The sequence below is a fragment of the Dryas octopetala genome, chromosome 3 (genome assembly GCF_963921425.1).
Source record: "Dryas octopetala chromosome 3, drDryOcto1.1, whole genome shotgun sequence".
NCBI classification, from domain to species: Eukaryota; Viridiplantae; Streptophyta; class Magnoliopsida; order Rosales; family Rosaceae; genus Dryas; species Dryas octopetala.
Genome location: NC_141368.1, coordinates 11351713 through 11376645, shown reverse-complemented (window position 1 = coordinate 11376645; position 24933 = coordinate 11351713). Strand labels below are relative to the sequence as shown.

Sequence of the window (24933 nt, the reverse complement as noted above, 5' to 3'; positions counted from 1 at the left end):
GTAACAAACTTTTTCTCTATTTACTACTTGTTTTTTATTGATTGATGCCTATTTGAGTGTATTTAGGATGATTTAGTAGGGTTTAGAAGATTTATGAGATTTAAAATTTAAAATTTTGAATTTCTTTTGTTGGGGATATAACTATAACTACATCAAAAAAAAAAAAACTTCTATACAATAGATTATTAGTAGCTTAAACTACCAAATGGTAAAAAAAAAAAAACTACCAAATGGACTTAATTTTTTTTTGGTAAACTATATTTTTTTTTCATTTGTTTTGGTCATTATGTTTTTTGTCATTTACAACCTTATGACAATTTTGAAATTTCATTAGTTATTCGATTAAATTTAGATTTGCAATTTGGGGATTAATTATTCATTTGTCTTTGAGTAAAATTTTGTTGAAAAATAGAAAGACCATTTTATGGGCTTTATAAAACTAATTTTTATTTTTATTTTCATGTTTATTTGTTAAAGAAATTGAGACTTACAAATTTTAAAGGGTTAAATTTAAGTTTGAGATTTATTTTATTTGAAAATCAAATTTAAAGCTATATATATTATTCGGTCAATCTTGAGTAAACTTGCGAGTTTAAACAAGTTATTGTTTCGATTTAGAGAAATTTTTTTTATGTTGGATGCATAAAGTTTTAAGACTGTAAAAAATATAAAATACAAATACTAAAGTTGCAAAGTTAAACCTCAAACACAAATTATAATTTTGAGTCATACTTTAGTCAAAAAAAAAAAAGTTGCTAACTTGCTCGTAAGGAAAAACAAAAGCCGAAAAACAAATTTTTTTTTGGAAAATATTTGGGTCACCCCTTCCCCCAAAATAACAATTTTGGTAATGTCGGCGCATGATCGAAACCGTTCACTTTTTAGATCACCTATTATAGATCATCTCTGCAAAAAATCAAATCAATCGAAAATTGTTTGGTTATATAACTGTTGTCAATTAAGTAGAAAAAATTGATGATTTTCAATTAAAGAGTGATTTTTTTGACCAAACCGTTGATTTTTTCTATTTAATCAATAATATTTATATAATCAAACGATTTCCGATTGAGTTGATTTTTTACAGAGATAATCTATAATAGGTGATCTAAAAAGTAAACGGTTCCGATCATGTGCCAGCATTACCAAAATTATTATTTTGAGGGGAGGGGTGACTTTGGGTACCCCCAAGAGTGACCCAAGTAGTATCCTTTTTTTTTTTTCCCAAATGCACGACATTAGTCGGTCGCCGGTATAAAGAACCCGCGGGTGATTGAGTTAAATTTCAGCGCAAGGACCCATGGTGTGGGGTACCACTATAACTCACACACTCACATTCAGATCAGACGCCAAGTCTCCCCCTTTCGCTTTTGTCGTTGATTTTCCAAAATCTCCCAAATACCCTCTTTTCTCGCCAAAATCTCGCTCACCTCAACCCTCTGCTTCCCAATCTCTCTCTCGCACCCAACCCTAGCGCCCTCCCAATCTCTCCTTCCTCTTCGCGATGCTGAAGTTTTCGCCGACCACCGCGAACCAGATTCGGTTCCTCCTCCAAAGCCTCAACGATTCCAACTCCGACTCTGTTCTCCGAGAGCTCTCTCAGGTACTCTCTCTCTCTCGCTCTTGCCTTCTGTGTTTTTTATTCACCTTGTTTGCTTGCCATACTCTTCCTTCGGAAGCCTGATTTTCTCTATTATTTTTAGGAATTTTGGTTGAATTTAGACCAGCCGAGAATTGATTGAAGTGGCTAATAGAAGTAGAAAAACAAAAAAACTAGACGAAAAATTAAGACTGGGCTGTGTTTTTCAATTTGGTTTATAAGTGAGCTTAGCGTTTGATTCTTAAAAAAAATTGAACTTTAGCTCCCTAATGTAGATATGAAGCAATGCGTGCGTTGTGTTTAATCACTGTTTTCAAGTTTGAAGACATGGACGGATCAAAGGACAATGCTTAATGTACTGAGTGTTGTACAAATTTGGTTTACGAACTAAAGTGGCAGTATGAGTCAGCATCCGATGCTTCTGCTGGTGTGTCTTGAACTAACATGGCAGTGCCACATAAGCTGCCACATCTTTTTTTGTTAGAAATTATGTAGCACTCGTTGTATCTCAAGCAGAGAAGGTTGAAGTAGGGTCAATATGAGATATGCATTAAGATATTCATGTTTGCGGTTGATTGCTTGATTGGCAATGCACAATACAAAAGGAACTATTAATTATGCATAAGCTCTGTTTTATTATCTAGTACAGTGTGCAGTATACGTAACTCTTAAACATGGCCAATTGAAGGTCTATTTTTAAGTCTAGCTGAGGGAAAAACTTAAATCTTTCTAATCGTGGATTATTAAATTATGGTCTTTTTATAGGATAGGAAAATATCTAATGTGGCTGATAACAAATAGGTTGGAATGAGGCTTTTTTGAATTTATCTAAATCATGCATTTCACGGGATTTTCTGATATAGTCTGCGGTTTCATGGCAGTTTATTGAATATGGAGTTGAGGGAAGCATTTTGCTGCTCCAAACCTGCCTGGATCATCTCAATCATCACAGAACAGACTTAAAGAATGTGGCACTGGAACGGGTTCTTGCCTCAGTCTTTAAATATCTCCTTGACGGACCAAATTTCAGTTCGGTGTTTTGTGAGTCGGTGAGAAATACAGAGATCAATGAAGGAATTCTAGAGAATTTCTCTAATGCATTACACCTGTCTGTATCTGAGAAAATTGGCATTGGTCTTGCATTGTCAGATTCTGAAAATCTAGACACCAGGATATGTGGTAAGTTTTAGTTATTAAATGATGGTGGACTGTTGGGTTGAAGTATTTTTGCCCAATGAGTTTTTTTTTTCTTGTGTTGTTGCTATCATCTAATTTTGCTGCCCATTTCAACGTAGAATTTAATACCTTTTTGTTTCCAGGCAAGAACTTCTGCATGGCTCAGATTGAGAAATTGTGTGAAAATCCTGTTGCTGTGAATTCTTCATCTGAGCAAATTCAGAACATTGTTATGTTCCTCCAGCGGTCTGAAGGCCTTTCCAAGCATGTAGATTCCTTTATGCAGATGTTGTCTTTACTGCAGCTGAAAGATGACAGCTTTTATGTTATAGCTCCATTGCTTTCAAATGATCTTCATGAGGCCAATTTTTTGAGGTATTGTTTTTTTCTAGTTGTCTTCTGATAGAATTATTTGATATTAGGTTACTTGCCTTTTCTATTCCCTTGTCATGTCGAAATGCATCCTGTGCTCAATAGCCTTTGCTTTTTGCTGCAGGAATGTCTGTTTGTTCCATGAAAGTGGAGAAAATGATTTTGATGCTATTTTAGCAGAAATGGAGAAGGAAAAGAGCATGGGAGATCTTATGAAGGAATTAGGTTATGGATGCACAGTTGATTCATCTCAGTGCAAAGAGATTTTATCTCTTTTCTTACCGCTCACTGAGATTACTATCTCAAAAATACTTGGCACGATTGCCTGTACTAATGCTGGTTTTGAGGACAGTCAGAATACATTTTCAACCTTCCGTATGGCGCTTGGTTACAACGCTTCATCTGACTTACCTATGTTGAACACTTGGAATATTGATGTCCTTGTAGATACAATCAAGCAACTTGTGAGTTTACTTCTAATTTCTTACAGTTTTCTTATGAGTTGTTAGTTCGTGACGTAGTGATGGGAAAGTGCATCCTTTTTCTCTCCCTAAGTATGTATGCTGAATACAGGCTCCGGATACCAATTGGATACGGGTGATTGAAAATTTGGATCACGAGGGATTCTACATTCCTAATCAGGAAGCATTCTCTTTTTTCATGTCTGTATATCAGCATGTCTGTCAGGTATGTTTTGTCTTGCAAGATTTTGAGATTAGTAATCTGCAAATTGTGATGTTTCAGTCCATATTAATTTCCACTCTCTGGACTTGAGCTGTGCAGGAGCCATTCCCTCTCCATGCCATCTGTGGGTCTGTTTGGAAGAATACTGAGGGTCAGCTATCTTTTCTTAAACATGCTGTTTCAGCACCACCTGAAGTATTTACCTTTGGCCATTCTGTTCGGCAGCTGGTAAGGTTCTAAATTTATCCAGCTTATCTGTGTTTCTCATGTTATATTTATATGACTGTTATGAATTACCTTACGTCCTTTCAGGCCTATATTGATGCGGTGCATGGCCATAAGCTTCAACTTGGACATGCAAATCATGCATGGTTGTGTCTTGACCTTTTGGATGTACTATGCCAACTAGCTGAGAGGGGTCATGCTCTTGCTGTTCGATCGATGCTTGAGTATCCTCTTAAACACTGTCCTGAAGTTCTTCTTCTTGGGATGGCACATATAAATGTACCTTTCTAAGCTTATTTGTGTGTTGATGTTTTAAACCATTGTTTTCTCCTTGAAATTTCTTTTGGCTGATGAGTTTTCATTTGTCATTTCAGACTGCATACAACCTGCTGCAATACGAAGTGTCTTTTACTGTTTTCCCCATGATTGTAAAAAATGCCATGGGCAATGGCATGATTATCCACCTCTGGCATATTAACACCTCCCTGGTGCTGCGGGGATTTGTGGATGCTCACAATAGTGATCCAGACAGTATGACTAGAATATTGGATATCTGTCAAGAGCTAAAGGTACTTTTTGATAGCTTGTGAATGTTCTCGTTACTGGTTGTCTGGTGCACTTGTTGCTGTATATTCTGAAAAGCAGGAAAGTGCATGTTGTGTCGATCTGGTGCATTGCTATTTCATTTCTCGGTGTGTTTGGTAATCACTTTTTTATTTGTTTTGTAGATTCTGTCATCAGTCTTAGAGATGATTCCTTCTCCTTTTAGTATCAGATTGGCGGCCCTTGCTTCCAGAAAAGAGCTTGTAGACCTGGAGAAGTGGTTGAGTAATAATTTGAATACCTATAAAGATACTTTCTTTGAGGTAATATAGTTTTGGCCCCCCATCCCCTGCTGTAAAGTTAGGAGACAACAAATTAGAATACCAAGTTTTGGTGCTGCTTATATAATTGTATTTTTATTTTATTTTGATACATTATAGAATCATGCATATCACCTGCTTATAAGTGTAATGCAATTTTTCAGGAGTGCCTCAAGTTCCTGAAAGAGATTCAATTTGGTGGATCACACGATTTTTCCACCAGACCTTTCCAACATTCCGGTGCTGTCTCAAATCTTTATGTGGACAGTACTGCAACCTTCTCGAAGGTTCTACAACTTGGCATGCAATTTCGTTTTGTATTATGCTGAGCTTCATCATCTATTATATAGAATTTCATCATGTGTATGTTGATTCAGGTTCTTAAAGCTCATGTTGGCTTGATTACCTCTAGCCAACTTACTGAGGAGATGGAAAAGCTGTCTGTAACAATTATGGATTCTAATCCAAGGCTGCAGAATGGTGGGACTACAGAGGCATCAACTGATGGATATGCAGATGATATTGAAGCTGAAGCAAACTCATACTTCCATCAAATGTTTTCTGGTCAGTTGACTATTGATTCAATGGTCCAAATGCTTGCCCGATTCAAGGAATCTTCTGTAAAAAGGTATGTCTGTTAAAACCTCTGCATCCGGTTACTTTAATATTACTTCCTATATTCTTCTCTCATAGTTACCTTCTCATTTTTTGAAGGCTCACAAGCATCTATTTTAATTTCTTCTATTGAAGTCGGAGATATTCTGTATTTCAATAGTTGAAGTACATATGATGGTGGGATTTTCTTGGACAAAGTCACCTTTGACTTTTATAAAAATCTAATAGCAAATCTTTGAGTTTGTACATTTTGTATTATGTCTCAACCTCCTTCAACTGAATACATGAATAATCTATTTTTTGCTCCAGCCCCACCCCACCCCATCTATTTTTTGATTACTTCATTGTGTCTTATTTAATATTGATATGACATTTGTACTCTTGAATTCAAACTTTTTACATGATTTAGAAGTTTATTGAGCAATTGCTTTAGAATGGGTTGGCTTTCACTTACTACTTTTAAATTGAGAATTAACTATAGTCTTTGCTGCATGAATTGACAGGGAACAGTCCATTTATGAGTGCATGATTGCTAATTTGTTTGAAGAGTACAGATTCTTCCCCAAGTACCCTGAAAGACAGCTCAAAATTGCTGCAGTTCTCTTTGGTGAGTTTTGGTGTAAGATTGCTGTTATCGACTCCTGAGTCGAAATCATATGTCTAGCTTTTGCCCAAGAACTTTAGTTTGTCCTTAGTAAATGTATGTAAAACAGAAGTTCAGTGTAATTAATCGTGATTATTACTTCTATGTGGGTAGGGGAGATCATATATAATATTTTCTTTTGTTAAGTGTAGTTAGGGAGAAAACATGAGAAGCAGTTATGTATAGACTTCTTTGATATCTACAGTTTTATAATTGTATGGTCAAGTTGATGGTCGTTATTTGCCATGCCTAGAGTATTAACTGTTAATGAATAAAATAAATGAGTTTTGGTCATTTTAAGTGTTCTTTTGGGTGTGTGTGTGTGTGTGTAGAAGAACTCAAAGATTTCGAGTTATTTGCAATATATGAAATTCTTGTTATATTCCATGTCATGTGTGTGCCTTTTTATGAAATTGCTATGAATATGCTTCTTCTCTAGCCTGACAGAATTAAATGTATTTGGTTGAGCAGCATAATTTGCTCTAGAGATGCATGTTCATTCTTTTTTGGTGTAAATGCAAGTTTCTTACTTCATTGGAACTGTTATATATCTAAATTGATATTTACTTCCAATTTTTCCATATGTGATGTTCCACAATCATATTTCAGGCTCTGTCATCAAGCACCAGCTTGTAACTCATCTGACTCTTGGGATTGCTCTGCGTGGTGTTTTAGATGCATTGCGCAAACCTGCGGATTCAAAAGTTTGTATTATCTCTATGAACTTCTTTCATTATGTTCCATATCAATGATATTGCTGATGGTCTCTCTACTTGCAGATGTTTGTGTTTGGAACTAAGGCTTTGGAGCAGTTTGTTGATCGTCTGATTGAGTGGCCACAGTATTGCAATCATATTCTTCAAATATCCCATCTGCGTAGTACTCATTCAGAGCTTGTGGCATTCATTGAACAGGCTCTAGCCAGGATTTCATCGGGCCATTCAGACTCAGATGGAAGCAACCATGCTTCTGCTGTTCATCACCATGGTCTCAGTCAAGCTACCTTAGGAAATGTTGAGGTAAGGGGTGTAGGCTGATTCTTGTCTTGTGTCATTTATCCATATTTGTTAACAAATCAATATGAGAAGGATAATTGTAAAGGGTATTATAAGCTTTTCCTGTAAATAATAAACAGCATATGTTTTCTCTCTACTCATGAAATTGGACTTTTTACCATTGTGAGACCCAAACATCTTTTACACATCTAGGTTCTCCTTTATTTAAATTTCAGTCATTTCATAGAGCAGTGAATAATTTGTGAGATCCTTTAACTTCCTACCAGTATGCTATAGAGATCTCATTTAATTCTGTTTTTCATTTTGTTTTACAAGTATTACTATTCTAGAGTTTGAGTTTTCACTACGATCCTTCCTCCATTTCCAAATGTGTGCCTTTTTAGTCATTATTTTCCATATGCGTATGTGACATCACTCAAACAGTAATCTATGAGACTTCAACAAATGGAATCGCTTACCTGATCAACCTGCATTTCATGGGTACCAGATACCTTTTCCACTAAGGATAGCTTTTCCATCCCAGACCAATGTAATGGAGTTGCCCTTTGAAGCATACAGAAGCCCTTTTTTTTAGGCTCATTGGATGTAAAAATCAGATAGAAATCATACTGGAAGTTTGAATACCTTTAAATTACTATATTGTCTCCTACACTCTTAGGATTATTTGTGGGATGCTGTTGCTTTTTGAGTTTTTTATCACAATATTCTAATTCTTTTGATGTAAATTATCATGCATTAGGTATGGATCTATAGAACTTAACTATGCCGTTTATTTCAATTGATATGATTGATCTGAGTTATTGTTGCCTTTTATGCTTATGTACTGAATCATCGTTGCAGTTAAATGGTTCTAGCATCTTACATACTGGGCAGCAACTTTCTTCTCCACTCCAGCTTCAACGACATGAGAATTCTCTTGATGACCATCATAAAACCTCTACATCTAATGACATGAAACCGCCTTTATCTTCTGCTGTGCAACCTTCAGTTGTTCCTGCTGGCGATGCTCCTAGTATTCAGAAGGCATGCCTGTTGAACTTTTTTTTTTTGGGCTGGGGGCGGGGGGTTTGTTTTGTGACTACATGCTATCAGCTCCATGTATCATGAAATTTTGATTCCTCTTCATTTTCTTGTAAAATTGCAGTTACATAACGCAGTTAGTGGTCCGGCAATGTTGGCTTCCTCTTCCCCTGGTTTTGTTCGTCCTTCACGAGGAGTTACTTCTACCAGTAATTTTCAATTTCTTCACCAAGCCATTGTCTTTTTTCCTAAATAATTAAGTACCTGATGTCTGTTTATACAATACTAATACAGGGTTTGGCTCTGCTTTGAACATCGAGACATTAGTTGCTGCTGCTGAGAAGAGAGAAACTCCTATTGAGGTACTCTGTTCCATCTTATAGGTCTTCTATCTCATGCAAGATAGTGTGGGCTTTTACGCGTTGATTTTTTTTTTTTTTTTAAATATTTTTCACCGACATGCTCTGCAGCCATTAGATAGACTTACAGTAAATGGCCATGCTATGTTGTTGTGGATATTCACATTGCAGTCTGGATTTCTTAAACTTTGTGGTGATCAACTCCACAGTTTCAACCTTACATAGTTTATTGAGTTTTAGCTTCTAACTGTATCTGATCCACAAACATCATTGAAATATTTGATTGATCTGAGTTCATGTTTATTGAGTGTTGTATTTGGATAAGTGAACTTTGCCACAAGTATGCATCAGAAATAGATTGTTTATCTTATTAAAAAATAAAAGAAACTGAATGTTTATATTATTATCAATTTGTGAGGGCCCCAGAGTGTGAGGATGTTTGTATTTCTTACCGCTAATATCCCATGTCAGTCTTGGCATTTGTTTTCTTTTTCTCTTTGCCCTTTCTGGATATTCTTGTTGATAATTTGCCCTTATAGACTGATTGGCCTATGTGAGCTTGATGTGAGAGACATCCCTAGTAGCCAATATGTCTGATTTTTGGGGTTCAAGGTTTATAATGCATTTTATTGAGTTGGTAGTCCTTAGAATGCTTCCATATCCTTAGAAACAAGATGATCTTTTGGGCAATTGCTTATGGGTTTGACTCCCTCTTTGTGTTAACAAGTTGCCTTACTTCTGTTCCCTTTACCGGCCCTTACACTCTGCATAATGGTGATGGTGATGGTTTTGGTAGTTTTGTGAGTGTTTGTGTTGCCTGTCTTTGCTTCGATGAAAGGAGCATCAAAGATGGCTACTTTCTCTACTCTTGTAGTTTTGGTGCATAAATTGGTTTGCAGTGCTAGATGGTTTTGAGAGAGGGTTTTTAAGTTTTTTTATATTCTGTGTTTTTGAGGAATTCTTAATTTTCTAAGGTTGATGTTATTTTAGAATTTTAAAGTTTCCGGGCTAAATACCTGGCTTGTTCATGTTAGGTGTTTTTATTAGTTTAATGCTTATCTGAGTCTTTTTGCTTTTACAGGCTCCAGCATCAGAGGTTCAGGACAAGATTTCATTTATAATTAATAATATTTCAGTTGCTAATCTTGAAGTTAAGTCAAAAGAGTTTACTGAAATACTGAAAGAGCAATACTATCCTTGGTTTGCACAGTATATGGTTATGAAAAGGTGAGAACTTTACTTTGATGTAAATGATACATGTTTATAGAAAGATTTTTGTATTTTGTTATGATTTTATGTTGTGATATACTTACCGAACCATATCATGTTGATTGCGGCACCTTTCTTTTGATTATTGTCCTAACGTTATATGATTTACCTACCCTCTTGGTAGGGCAAGCATTGAGCCGAATTTTCACGACTTGTACCTGAAATTTCTGGACAAAGTTAATTCAAAGGCAATGAATAAGGAGATTGTTCAAGCCACTTATGAGAACTGCAAGGTTTTATTTTCTTATTTGTTTATTATTTGTGCATTTGAATATGAAATGTGTCAGTATTTTTAATGTATGTGCATTCTCTCAGGTTCTTCTTGGATCGGAGCTTATCAAATCAAGCTCAGAAGAGCGTTCACTGTTAAAAAATTTAGGTAGCTGGCTTGGGAAGCTTACAATTGGAAGGAATCAAGTCTTAAGGGCTCGTGAAATAGATCCCAAATCCTTGATTATAGAGGTGTTAGTTCGACCTATGTTGTTCTCTTAGATATGGTTTTTCCCTGTGAGAGTAGAGTCTTATGCTATCTACTAATTGGTTGCCGTTTGGTTTATACTAATCTCTCCCATCCTCCTTATCTCTCTCTACAGGCATATGAGAAAGGGTTGATGATTGCAGTTATACCCTTTACTTCAAAGGTATAGTTATGCCCCTATGCTAATGTTATGCTTTCCCTTTCTCTAGGCTAAGGTGCATGGAGATCTTATGTTCTTTTGCCTGTTGCAGGTTCTGGAACCATGCCAAAGTAGCTTGGCTTATCAACCACCTAATCCCTGGACAATGGGTATTCTTGGATTACTTGCTGAGATTTATTCAATGCCAAACTTGAAGATGAACCTGAAGTTTGACATAGAGGTACGTATACATGTTTATTTGGTTGTAGCTTGCCTGACATAACATTGTTACTGTATTTACTTGTGTATCTACTGTATTATTTTGGATTTTCAGGTTCTATTCAAGAACCTTGCTGTGGATTTGAAGGAGATAACACCAACTTCTTTTCTCAAGGATCGTAACAGAGAAATTGAAGGGAATCCTGATTTCTCGAACAAAGATGTTGGAGCATCCCAACCACAGATGGTTGCCGAAGTAAAATCTGGAATTATGTCTCCACTAAATCAAATTGAGCTACCACTTGAGGTTGCTCAATCTAATTCTGGGAGCCATACACATCTACTATCTCAGGTTTGTTTTCAAATTTTGCTTGAGACCTTGTTGCTGTGTGATACCATTTGTGACACCATTTATTTCTTTGCTAGTTTGTACCTTGACATTATAATATATTTTCTATTTAGTATGCTGCTCCTCTTCATCTTTCATCTGGTAACTTGATGGAGGATGAAAAGCTTGCTGCTTTAGGGTTGTCTGATCAGATCCCTTCTGCTCAAGGACTGTTACAAGCTACACCATCACAGTCACCATTTTCGGTTAGTCAGGTGCGGGGTTCTAGTAATTGTCTAGTAACTTTTAATTCCCTCTTATAGTTAGTGTTTTCCTCCCCTGATCCTCACTACGTGGCTGCTTCTCTGGTCATTTGCAGCTTCCCACACCGATACCTAACATTGGAACTCACGTAATTATCAACCAGAAGCTCAGTGCCTTGGGCTTGCACCTGCATTTCCAGAGGTTCTATGCTAGTCCTTTCTTATCTAGTGCATTGGCTAGTACTTGGTTGGATTACTCATTTTTCTTTTAATATATTGCAGAGTGGTTCCAATTGCAATGGACAGAGCTATCAAAGAGATTGTATCTGGTATTGTTCAGCGCAGTGTTTCTATAGCTACTCAGACAACTAAGGAGCTTGTTTTAAAGGTTAGTTAACTCAAATTATTGAAGTTAATTCTCACTACTTGCGACCATTTTTTTGAATTATGTTGCTATTTGGCTCTTTTAGGCTCTGTGTTGTGTTATTTACTCCATGTTTATCTTGCCATTGTCGCGCTTTGATGACTTTAATTTGTCTTCTTGTCCCCAATTGTTACTAGTCTAGCTTCTATCTTTGTACTTTGTATTTGTTGATTTAAGTAATGACGAATAGTATTAAAGTGTACCCGCTCAAAAAAAATAAAATAAAATACAACTAGTGCTTCTTTTGTATAATGCATGGGGGGTTCGTGAGATCTAGTTGCGGTTATTGCATCAGCATCTTTTTCTCTTGTCTTTCTCTGAAAGATTAGAATCACATCAAAGATAAAATTTGAACGAAGTAACCATTCTAGAAAAGCCTCTCTAAAATATCTTGCCGTGCTGAGCGTGAAGCACCAAGCTTTGGGAGTATATGTGCTGTAAAGATTGTTTCATGTGGTGGGTGTCAAAATACAATTGTCTATGTATCTGATCCCATCCCTTCTATCCTGCTCTGTTATTTTTCCGTACAATGTTGCTATAGGTGTTTGGGAATTATATTTCTGTAGTGCTGATTCTTGGGAAGTTTGTTTTGACTTGTCACCCTGGTCTGTTTGAAAGCCTATAAACTCTACATAAAGTACTTTCCTGTATCTAGTAATTTATATAACATCTCTCTTCAATTATATGTGTTGGTAGGATTATGCCATGGAATCAGATGAGACAAGAATATTTAATGCAGCTCACTTGATGGTTGCAAGTTTGGCAGGAAGTCTAGCTCATGTGACATGCAAGGTATTTCCTCTTACAGTCAATTTCTTTGTCTTTTTTGGTTGTGTATTTACCCTATATCCGTGTATGCAGTAATTTTGTTTTTTGGGTGTTCAACTATGGTTTGTATTTTCTGCAAACAGGAACCCTTGCGCAGTTCAATATCAAGTCAGCTGAGAAATTCCCTCCAGGGATTAAATATTGCAAGTGAACTTCTAGAACAAGCTGTTCAACTTGTTACTAATGACAATCTGGATCTTGGCTGTGCAGTCATTGAACAGGCTGCTACTGATAAGGTTTGCTTTGATGAATAAAAGCTTTTTATTGTTGTATATATGTTATTGTGTGTTACAGTCACTTCTTGTTGCAATAGTTTACCATGGTGGAATGATATGAAACAACTTTAGTAAGTTTTTATATTGGTAATAAATTAATAATAATATGGATTGTGTAGGAGATTTTTTTACAGAATGGTGATTTTGATGGTTACCAATTTCTGGTTCAAGTGAATATGTGAGAATTTGTAATTTAACCCCTACATTTTTATGTATAAAACATTTTTGGGATAGATTTTAAAGGACAAAAAGTGCTGATGGAAGTTCACTTTAAGCATGGAAATTTCTAATCAATAATCCTGCATGGATAGAATAATTTCTGTATAGTTCTTTAATTGTTGCAGCCATCTCACATTTCTCGTCCATGTGTTTGTTCCTAGTAGCACTTATTGTTGTGTGTTATTATTTTTATTTATAGACTGAATCTTTTTGGACTCAACGTTTTGTTCATTTTTCAACAGTTCAATTTATACCTGTTATTGAATCCCATATGAAACTGACAAGTTCTATTATGAATTTTAGCTCTTGGAGTATCTTGGAAATTGAATTTAGACAAACCAGTCCTAATGTGTAATTAATCAAAATCTTCTCCATTTTAGACAAAATGGATGCCCAAATTACTTGTTGATCATTGGTGTTTAATTGTTTTCAGGCAATACAAACAATTGATGGGGAAATAGCTCAACAACTTTCAATAAGAAGGAAGAGAGAAGGTGTTGGTGCAACCTTTTTTGATGCTAGCATGTATACTCAAGGTTCTATGGGGGTTGTGCCAGAGGCCCTCCGCCCTAAACCTGGTCATTTGTCCCTTTCTCAACAACGAGTTTATGAGGTAATGTGCTACCTTTTACTTGAAATATTGTCAAGTGCTGAGAAGAATTGTAAGTGTTTTTCTTTCTTCTTACATTCCCCCTTTTATTATATAGGACTTTGTTCGGCTTCCCTGGCAAAACCAATCTAGCCAGAGTTCGCATACTCAGCCTGCTGGTACTGCAGCTTCATCTGGCAGTGCTGGTCTTGCTAGCACATACGGTTCGGCAACAGGACAACTTAGCACAGGCTACTCACCTGGCTCAGGAAGCAAAGGATTTGAAGCAGTTTCTCGTCCGCTGGATGAAGCGATGGAATCCAATTCAGCGTTGCATCTTAGGTATGTGTTCTTAGTTTTGTATTTTATGTACTTTGAGTTTTAATTTCTCAATTCTTGGAATCTTGGTGTGATATTTCAGTGCTTCCTCAATTCATGTTGGGACGGGTGATGGTGCTTCCCAGCATAGTTCTGAAAATGATTCTGTCATTGGTTCATTTCCTTCTGCTGCTTCTGCCCCTGAGTTGCATTCAGTAGAGTCATCTGATGCTGTAAAGGTTGAAGAAACTTTGATCACATGATTTTATGATGCTTACATTTCATCTTTTTCTATTGACTCATACTTCCATTTTGTTGTAGGAATCCGGAGTTTCCTCGCAGTCACTACCTTCACCTGTTGTAACTGAACGTCTTGGAAGTAACATCTCAGAACCTTCTCTCAACACAAGGGATGCATTGGATAAATACCAGATTGTTGCACAGAAGGTTTCAATTGACCTTTGTAGCTTGTCCCTTTTTTCTTATGTTTGTGTAGTCCTTATTTATATTGGGGATGGGTTCTTGATCTTTTTTTTGCAGCACTAGTATGTTCAGTGCTGTGATTGATGCCTATATCTAGGGCATCAAGACTTTTCATGTTATATACGTTATCTTCAAACTGATTTGGAGTTGTGGGTTTACTTATGCCCATTAACCTCTTTATTTTCTTCTATTTGGGGAGGAGGGAGTGAGACTTTTATAACACCCTAAACAAGGTCCAAAGGCATTGGACAGCTGCACCCTTGAGAGTATATGGCTGTGAGTTTGCATAATGGGGCCATATCTGGGCCGCTCAAAAATGGGAGCTGCATAAGATGATACTATGTGTACAGATATCTTTTTTGGTTTTTCTTTTTAGGTACTCATGAATTATTTTTAGTGCCAACTTCTGTAGCTTGACTCATCTTCTGTAATTGTTTCAGTTGGAACCTCTGGTAACTAACGATGCTAGAGAAGCTGAAATTCAGGTACTGTATTTGTTATTCCTTTTGGTATATACTGCCACCAAATTGTAAATCTGGAAAGGTGTTCTCCATAGGCATCTGTTTTGGAACTTGCTGGTTCAGCCCAAAATATACCTTGGCAGTGTTTTCCTTTCTGTATTAGTGCATACCTGCATATGTATATACACACCCACATCTACTGTGCCCTGTATATTTCTGCACGAAATGAATGTTTTTTTTTTTTTTTTTGGCATATATGTCTATCCAGGGAGTCATTGGTGAAGTTCCTGAAATTATACTCAGATGTGTAAGTCGAGATGAGGCTGCCTTGGCTGTGGCTCAAAAGGTCAGTGCTACCCTTTGCAAGAAGCTTTTGTGTTGTGTGTTTGCTTGAGTAATTAATTATTAGAGTTCGCTTGATTGATCAAAAAAAAAAAGAGAGTTAGATTGATTGCTTCTTGAGTCTCTCATGTTGATGTTCAACAACTGCTTTGAATAGCCGTGGGTGGAAACTTTCATCTGTGGTAATATGTTTGTTCAACAATTTTATACTTAAGTTTGTTTTCTAATCTTGATCCAGGTTTTCAAGGGTTTATATGAGAATGCATCAAACCATATTCACGTTGGTGCTCATCTTGCAATCCTGACTGCTATTCGTGATGTTTGCAAGCTTGTTGTTAAGGAGCTCACTAGTTGGGTATGCACTTTGTACTTGTGTTCTGAGAAAGATATTGTTGCCTGGATAGTCTTTACATTTTTTCTAACAGGATTATTGCTTAATTTCGATCATGCCCAGTTTGCCTATTTTTTATTCGTTCGTATGAAATCATTTGTTTTTCTTAATGATACTAAAGTTTAGATTTTCTGGGCGAGAAAAAGATATGCATCTCTAATATTTCTTTAGTTTGTATGTGCTAATGATATTTCATATCGTGTCACCTTCCACTCATAGTTATTATTTAGTAACCTATAGCCTCTAGATATTTTTCCCATGCTACTAGTTTCACTTTTCCTAAATTAATGTATTGGTTTGCTATTTTTTGCAGGTCATTTATTCTGATGAGGAGCGGAAGTTTAACAAAGATATTACTGTCGGCCTTATTCGCAGTGAATTGTTAAACCTTGCAGAGTACAATGTTCATATGGCAAAACTTATTGATGGGGGCAGGAATAGTACGTCAAATGAATATATTATTCACATGATTAATACTAATTCAGTTGATGCAACTTACTCATTTTTTAAAATGCACAGAACCTGCAACAGAGTTTGCCATTTCCCTTCTCCAAACTTTGGTGATTGAAGAATCTAAAGTTATCTCAGAACTTCATAATCTTGTTGATGCACTGGCAAAGGTTTGTTTAAAAAATTGTACTTTGTGTATATCTGTTTGTATTGTTTGTTCACTGATTCTGATACGCAGCTTGCTGCAAAGCCTGGATCTCCTGAGTCACTACAACAGCTGGTTGAAATGGTCAAGAATCCTGCTGCTAACGTTGCTGTTCCATCTGGTGTTAATGTTGGAAAGGAGGACAAGGCCAAACAATCTAGAGATAAAAAAGTCAGTGAAACTGTCTGTGGCTTAGTATTTTGGGCTTCTTTATTCGTATTTTCTTCTGACTCTAAAATATATGTTTTACTTGGTGCTGAAACAGGCTCCTGTTCACTCTCCAGTGAACAGGGAAGACTTTAGTAATGTGGAGTCTGTGGAACCAGATCCTGCTGGTTTTCGTGAGCAGGTACCATGAGGCATATTATTTATATTCCTAAACTAAACATTGTTAACTGCAGATGACATTATGCTATATTTGATAAATAAAAAAAATTCCATTTTGAATATTTAAACCGAATAAAATTGAGAAGGATGTTAATCGTGACACAACCTGTTCCTATTCCTTTTTTTCTTTTCTTTTGAAAAGGAGGGGGGAGGGGCGGTTATGTTCTTCTGTTGCCCCTTATCCATTTAATTTGTTACATAATTGCTTGGTACATAATCCTGGGAGGATGATATGAAAAGAGTGGGAGGAGTATTGTTGTTTTGTAGTTGGGTGGATAAAAGGGTTAGTGTTGTGGTTTTGTCTCGTCGGAAATTTCTGGAGGAAGCTACAATTCTGGCCAAGAGCAGTAGGGAGACTGGGCAGTGGGGTAGTTTGTTGTTTTCCTAGTGGGGTACGATTTTGGAAGACAAATAGGACTTGCACAAGACTTTCCTAGTGTGGGAAGGAGTTCTAAAGGGTTTTCCTTGTGTACAAGGGAATAGAATTAGCTAATAAGTAGATTACCTAATTCTATTAGGATTAGGAATCCATATTGTAAGAGGTAAGTCTATGCTCTATAAATAGGCTGCTGCAAGTCTCATAAATAAAAAATATATAGCTAGAGACTTCTAGGGAAGAAACTCAAAGGGAGACTCGGGTTAGAGACTCAAGGGTGAGTGACTTCAAAGGAAGGGTTTTTCAAGAGGGAAAAACACAAGAGAGCTATTTGTGCAAGAGAGAAGAGAGCGGCTGCGAGTTGGGTAGTCTAGGGTTTCAATAAGTTCTTGTACTCTTATTCTATACATAGTGCAGCTGTGATTCTCTAAGGATCACACGGGGACGTAGGCAAAGTTAGCCGAACCTCGATAACAAATCTTGGTGTTCTTTGTGTTTACTTTTGCTGCCATATTGTGTGTTGTTTGCTATATCTGTTTTAACTCTAGAATACATCAAGGACAAGATCACAGGGGTGTTAATTCACTACAATTGGTATCAGAGCAAGGTTGGCTAATAGGTGTCCGCGATGTCTAGAGGAGGTCGAAGCATGGACTTAGGGGATTTAAGGCATGCTTTGAAGCCATATGATGGCAAGGATGATTTCACAGATTGGCAACGGATGATGAAGAACGTGCTGGTGCAGCAGGATCTGGATGATGCACTTCTTGGTGAGAAGCCGACAACCACGTCAGAAGGAACATGGAACAAGGTTCTCAAGAAGGCCAAGAGTTCAATAGAGATCCACCTCACAAGATCCGTGAGGTCTCACATCACAGAGGCGATGACAGCAAAAGAAGCATGGGACAAGTTAGAGAGTGTTTATATGGGCAAGACAGTGTCCAATAAACTCTTCTTGAAGGATGAACTCTTCGGACTTCGACTAGAAGAAGGTGGAGATGTAGCGGATCATGTATGCAAATTTCAGCATTGCATAGCTAATCTCGACAAGGTCGAAGAAGTTTACAAGGATGATGATAAGGCTATCATCTTGCTGAGATCCCTGCCATCTTCTTTCAAGCACTTCCGAACAACTTTGATGTTCGGAAAGGAGACTCTAAAGCTTGATGACGTGGTGCAAGCGCTCCAGTCATATGCAAAGTTAGATGATTTAACTGAAGGCACTCAGTCATCACAAGGCCTTTACGCTAAGGGCAAAGAGAAGAGTCGATGGAAGGAAAGGAGGGGCAGATCTAGCAAAAAGGGGAAGTCCAATGATTCCGATGAAGAAGGTGGTTGCTTCGAGTGCGGTTCACTAGACCACTGGAAAAGGGATTGCCAGATATGGCTGGAGAAGAAGAAGAAAAGGGCTGAAAACTCAAGTAACGTCGTGGTCGACGATGGGGAGCTTTTGGTGGTATCTTCAGGTAATTCTACTCCACATGCTTGGTATTTGGACTTCGGATATAGTTTTCATATGTGTGCAAACAAGGAGTGGTTTCATACATATGAGGAATCTAGTGAGGGCAAAGTTTTGTTAGGAGATAACTCTGTGTGCAAGGTTCATGGCGTTGGCACAGTCAAGGTGAAGATGCAAGATGGAATTGTTAGGTTGCTTGGGAATGTGCGATATATTCCTACATTGAAGAGAAATCTTATCTCTCTTGGAACTCTAGGGAAGAATGGGTATGCATTCAAGTCTAGAGCAGGGAAGCTCCAAGTCTCAAAAGGATCAAGAGTGATCCTAAAAGGGAGTTGTGCAATCTAATAATCTTTACAAGCTTTCCGGGGTTACAGTGATAGGTGGAGCAGCTGCGTCTACCAAAAAGAGCTTGGATGTTGAGCTCATGGAGCATTGTAACAAGGGAGAGCAAGGGCATCATCTCACAAAGGAAGAGTCTCATCAAATAAGTGCTACGGCTAAGGAAGAAGAAGCAACAAATCATGATTGTTGCTTGGTTAGTTATTCATCAAAGATTGACTTCAAGGATGCAGCAAGGGAAGTCAATAAAGATGAGGAAGGTTTGATTGTTGTTAAGGAAGATGCAACCATAAAGGCAATCAAGGTGGTTATGAAGGTAAATCCAGTTCAAGAGAAGGCCAACTCTGAGCTGGTGGAGCATAACACAAGGGTTGAAGAGTTTGGGCAGCAACAACAATCAACAAAGGTTCAAGAACAGGTGGAGAAAAAGAGCACAAGGCAGTCCAAGCCCAAAAGTACCATCAAGCTAACTCATAAGTTTTGGTGGGAAAAGGACAGAGGTTACTATGGTGTTAGTAAGGGAAATCCGGCTACATTCAAGGGGGCTTGTGAGAGTAAGGAATGGGAACGTCGGAGGTGTGCTAGGTTGTCTCTACAAAGGAACTTCAGTTGGAAGTTAGTTCCTAAATCCAAGGAGAACGTTGGCTATGAATGGGTTTATGGAACAAAAGGCGAAGAGAATCTTGAGGCTGCAATTAAGATTCGAAGGTACAAGCTCGGGTTGAGCTTGCTCAATTTTCAAAGTTAGTTGATTGAGGTGGAGCACCTTCTCACTTAAGGTGCATTGAGGCAATAGGTTTTTTGCCAATGTGAAGGGGTTTTGGAGGTTTGTTCGAGGTTACTTCAAGACTAGAGAATATCTCGAAGGTACAACATTCATGGCTTTGGTTCCGACTCGCCAAGGTGGAGATTGTTGTGGTTTTGTCTCGTCGGAAATTTCTGGAGGAAGCTACAATTCTGGCCAAGAGCAGTAGGGAGACTGGGCAGTGGGGTAGTTTGTTGTTTTCCTAGTGGGGTACGATTTTGGAAGACAAATAGGACTTGCACAAGACTTTCCTAGTGTGGGAAGGAGTTCTAAAGGGTTTTCCTTGTGTACAAGGGAATAGAATTAGCTAATAAGTAGATTACCTAATTCTATTAGGATTAGGAATCCATATTGTAAGAGGTAAGTCTATGCTCTATAAATAGGCTGCTGCAAGTCTCATAAATAAAAAATATATAGCTAGAGACTTCTAGGGAAGAAACTCAAAGGGAGACTCGGGTTAGAGACTCAAGGGTGAGTGACTTCAAAGGAAGGGTTTTTCAAGAGGGAAAAACACAAGAGAGCTATTTGTGCAAGAGAGAAGAGAGCGGCTGCGAGTTGGGTAGTCTAGGGTTTCAATAAGTTCTTGTACTCTTATTCTATACATAGTGCAGCTGTGATTCTCTAAGGATCACACGGGGACGTAGGCAAAGTTAGCCGAACCTCGATAACAAATCTTGGTGTTCTTTGTGTTTACTTTTGCTGCCATATTGTGTGTTGTTTGCTATATCTGTTTTAACTCTAGAATACATCAAGGACAAGATCACAGGGGTGTTAATTCACTACAGTTAGAACGTTGATGTTGTATTTAGAGTACAGATGGAAATCTGTTTATAGATAAAACATAAAAGATATTGTACATGTAAAGTTGTTTCCTGATGTTTTTACTAATGTGAATATCCTGTAGGTATCTATGCTGTTTGCAGAGTGGTACCGAATTTGTGAACTTCCTGGTGCAAATGATGCAGCTTGTGCCCATTTCATCTTACAGTTGCATCAAAATGGTCTCCTGAAGGGGGATGATATGACAGACCGTTTTTTCCGCCTCCTTACAGTGAGTTCTAACTTTCTAAAATGGTATGTTTTCTGAATGGTACTAAGAGTCACAGAGCTCAACTTTTCATTTTCTCATTTTCAGGAGCTTTCTGTTGCACATTGCCTATCTTCTGAGGTGATGAATTCAGGCGCACTGCAAACACCGCAACAAGGGCAGAGTCTCTCCTTCCTTGCGATTGATATCTATGCTAAACTTGTCTTTTCAATTCTGAAGGTAATTATTCCTTTGTAATTATATTATATGCTCTTTATGATTCCTTGACCTTAATTTCATATGGAACTTACATGTATTGTCTGATGGAGCAGGGATCAAGTAAACTATTTCTCTTGTCTAAGGTGAGCAAACAGTGATTCTCATTGAATTTTATTTTTATTGTTTTTCCGATAATGGTTTTGTGTTATCTATTTGGCACTTTGCAGATTTTGGCAGTGACTGTGAGATTCATTCAAAAGGATGCAGAGGAGAAGAAAGCATCTTTCAATCCAAGACCATATTTTAGATTGTTTGTTAATTGGCTCCTAGACCTTGGTTCTTTGGATCCTGTTATTGATGGTGCTAACTTTCAGGTCTGGATCAAGTAGATGAACTTCAGGTTTTTCTTCCTTTTTCTTTGTCATTTTGCTCTATGTTGATTTACTAATTTGGTTGTCCATGTTGCAGATATTGACAGCCTTTGCAAATACATTTCATGCTTTGCAGCCCCTTAAAGTTCCCACATTCAGGTTAGCATCATGGTTCTATTAATTAGTCTTTGGTCAATGGTAGGTAGTGAAACGTTAGTTCTTAAGATAATGAAATGGTATATTGTAATTCTTTGGTTAAAGTGGTATATTGTTTGATGCTTGTCAAAATGTTTTTGGCTCTCTGATTATGAAATTGTTGGCTGTCATTATTAATGATTTGCTGTTGGAGATCCTAATTTTAGGAATTTGATTTAGTTAGGGGTTCAATTTGAGTTCATTTTAGACCGGCCCCTATAACTAGTCCATGGTGTATCTCTGTTGGCAGACTTGTTTTCCTAATTTGAAATAGTGAAACATCACTATCTCCTCTTTTTTCTCTCTTCGTTTCCCCCTTTTCTGTTCTTTCCCTCTCCTGTTTCTGTCGTTGCTTTTTTCTCTGTTGGATGTGCATCATTTGCATTCATGTTTGGAAAGGTTTTAATTTAATCTTGGTGTACATAAGCTAGATCTGATGATTAGGTGAATATAATTGTGATATTAATTATCTTTGGCACTTTCTGTGTTCCTATACTGAGAAATGCTTTATCAGCTTTGCATGGCTCGAGTTGGTGAGTCATAGGAGTTTCATGCCAAAAATGCTCGCTGGAAATGGTCAGAAGGGTTGGCCCTATATCCAACGTTTGCTGGTTGACTTGTTTCAATTTATGGAGCCATTTTTGAGGAATGCTGAACTGGGAGTTCCGGTGTGCTTCTTTTTTCTGCTGGATTTCATTGTTAGCCACAGTATAACTTAAATTTTATTCTGTCTCACTCTCACATCATTTTCTCTATGCAGGTTCATTTTCTGTATAAAGGCACACTCAGGGTGCTGCTAGTGCTACTTCATGATTTCCCCGAGTTTCTTTGTGATTATAACTTTACTTTCTGTGACGTTATTCCTCCAAGCTGCATTCAAATGCGAAATATTATCCTCAGTGCATTTCCTCGTAATATGAGGCTGCCAGATCCATCTACTCCTAATTTGAAGGTTGTTGATAATCCTGCTTATTAACTTTGTAACATTTTTGGTTATGAAAACTGATCTAGGTGGGAACTGGTTTTCCCCTGTTCATATGCAGATTGATTTGCTTGCTGAAATCAGCCAGTCTCCACGGATTCTTTCTGAGGTTGATGCAGCTCTAAAAGCAAAGCAGATGAAAAGCGATGTGGACGAGTATCTCAAGGTATGAATACTTTTTTATTCGGGGACTGATAATACTGTTTTTTCCTTGTGCTAGTTAGGTTTGAATTGTTCTTCTTTGTACAGTGGTTACTTTATTAAAAATCCTGATCTTTCTAATTGCATTATTTTGTTCCTGTTCTGCTTTTCTTATTGCCATTCTGTATTTTTTATAAATTTTGTTTGAAAATACTTTGCAGACAAGGCAACAGGGTTCTTCATTTCTGACTGAACTGAAGCAAAAATTGCTCCTTTTACCAAGTGAAGCTGCCTCAGCTGGTACTCGTTACAATGTACCCCTGATGAACTCCCTTGTGCTCTATGTTGGGATGCAGGTACTTGTTTTATGCCTAATATTATGCCTCTACTAATGTTGTTCTGTAATATTGAAATGTCACATGTAAATCCATTGCTTTTCCTCCACTCTACGTTCTAATGCTTGTTTGTTTAAGATCAATGTTGTTCTGTAAGGTTGAAATGTTGCATGTAAATCCATTGCTTTTCCTTAGCTCTACACTTTAAAAATCTCACTTATGCAAGATTTTCTTGATTTTCATGTTTTAGTTAACTATGCTTTTTGTAATTGTAATGAAGAAAAGTGAGAAAGGCGCAGTGGGGATTATTTTCTGGATCATAAATCTTATGATTTTTATGACTCTGTTTGGGGAGGGTGTTGAGTAGAGTGTATGGGTCAATGCTTATCTTTGGGGTTTATTTTACAGGCTATCCAGCAGCTTCAGGCTAGAACGCCTCATGCACAGTCAACCCAAACTGTTCCACTGGCTGTGTACTTGGTGGGTGCTGCTTTGGATATTTTCCAGACTCTGATAGTGGACCTAGATACTGAAGGGCGCTACCTTTTCTTAAATGCGATTGCAAATCAACTGCGTTATCCAAACACCCATACCCATTACTTTTCCTTCATTGTTCTATACTTGTTTGCGGAATCAAACCAGGTGAGACAAGTTAGAGTTTTGACATTGCTCTAAACATATCATTTCCTGTTCTTTTGGTTAGTCCCCTTGGTTGTCGGAGCATTTTATTTTAATGTTTTTGTGGCCTCATATTCCAAGTCTTGGATTTTAAAGCACCGAGATCAGATGTTTAAGATGCAGATTGGTGTATAACATACATATGGGTGGGTAGGTCCACTGTAGGATTAATTCTATAGCAGATCCTTATGATGAAATGGCCATGGAACCTTGACGGCATATGCGTTTGCATGCTTTTAGATTGATTTAGTGTTGATTATCATTCTTAGTATTCTCAATAATGTCAAGACTATAATTTTTAACTTTGTTTTTTTTGGGTCAATAAATTATGACTTTTAGATTCCTGGTTTCTTAAGGATACAGAATTTTAATTTTTTATTGCACTCTATCCTTGGGACATTTGATGATTCAAGTTGGGTAGCTAAATGAATATGTGAAATATTTCCACTGCATGTTAACTGTGGATATGCTTTTGTCTTTCAGCAGGAAATCATCCAGGAGCAAATCACAAGGGTATTGTTGGAACGTCTGATTGTTAATCGGCCTCATCCATGGGGTCTTCTGATTACATTCATTGAGCTTATCAAGGTAAACACCTGCCCCACCAAGGAATGAAAAAAGAAACAAAAGGGAGAAACTTAAATTTTTTGAGCTACAAATTTGTTCTGAATTGGTATGTGTTAATATTTCAGAATCCTAGATACAACTTCTGGAACCGAGCTTTCATAAGGTGCGCGCCGGAGATCGAAAAACTCTTTGAATCTGTTTCAAGGTCTTGTGGTGGTCCAAAGCCTGTGGACGAGAGTATGGTGTCAGGTTGGGTATCCGAGAGTGCACACTGATTGTGAATCATTTGGAATTTCCAAAATGGATGATCACTCGCGTGCCCGAAACTCAAGTATAAATATTTCTGACTATATTTAGGCTCCATAGCCTCCATGTACATGCAGTTGTATTTATTGTATTGTTGTAGATATTTTGTAATTAACTAGCCAAAATGTTTAATGCAGTTATTTCAGTTTTTTTCTCGGAGCTTCTGCCTTCATTACTTGGTTGTCACTTACAATATTTGAGGTGTTAATCATACTCTGGGAATCCATTAGTAACAATGCTGTTGCTTTTATTAGCAAAAGAGAACTAGGCTAGTGATTTTGATAATGGAACTGAAAGCTTCACTTCTTATTTTGACCTTTGAATCTTAAAATGTGATAATATAATGGCTCGTTTGGTACGTTGGACTGTACTAACTAATTTTTATCGGATAATATTAATCTGTTTCGGAGAGTACTAACTGTTTATTCAGAAAATTATCAGGCGTTTGATACTATTCTGAATAAACAGTCTGTACTTGGTGTTCCGTCGGAT

At 37.3% G+C, this 24933-nt stretch overlaps 1 protein-coding gene across 5 annotated transcripts; it reads left to right on the top strand.

The window, feature by feature from the left end:
* Nucleotides 1-1377: 1377 nt before the first annotated feature.
* LOC147290869 (transcription regulator) lies at nt 1378-24603 on the top strand. Of its 5 annotated transcripts, none has more exons than XM_086235002.1 (51): nt 1378-1600; nt 2479-2776; nt 2917-3148; nt 3270-3609; nt 3719-3832; nt 3929-4057; nt 4142-4333; nt 4429-4623; nt 4783-4920; nt 5082-5204; nt 5295-5545; nt 6036-6139; nt 6785-6879; nt 6955-7194; nt 8032-8214; nt 8336-8420; nt 8506-8573; nt 9652-9797; nt 9964-10072; nt 10155-10301; nt 10433-10480; nt 10569-10697; nt 10791-11027; nt 11138-11269; nt 11383-11468; nt 11549-11654; nt 12387-12482; nt 12602-12754; nt 13446-13625; nt 13720-13943; nt 14023-14158; nt 14241-14366; nt 14843-14887; nt 15132-15209; nt 15444-15560; nt 15910-16036; nt 16116-16216; nt 16285-16422; nt 16517-16600; nt 20525-20671; nt 20756-20887; nt 20980-21009; nt 21094-21240; nt 21335-21396; nt 21947-22100; nt 22193-22384; nt 22476-22580; nt 22777-22911; nt 23299-23532; nt 24055-24156; nt 24261-24603. In XM_086235002.1, exons 1-51 carry the CDS (start codon nt 1502-1504, stop codon nt 24408-24410), a joined length of 7221 nt encoding a protein of 2406 aa, XP_086091128.1. In that variant the 5' UTR covers nt 1378-1501; the 3' UTR covers nt 24411-24603. The 5 variants fall into 5 exon arrangements, with proteins under 5 accessions (XP_086091128.1, XP_086091126.1, XP_086091127.1 ...); XM_086235000.1 differs by having other exon boundaries at nt 24052-24156; XM_086235001.1 differs by having other exon boundaries at nt 11138-11278; nt 16297-16422; nt 24052-24156.
* Nucleotides 24604-24933: the final 330 nt, after the last annotated feature.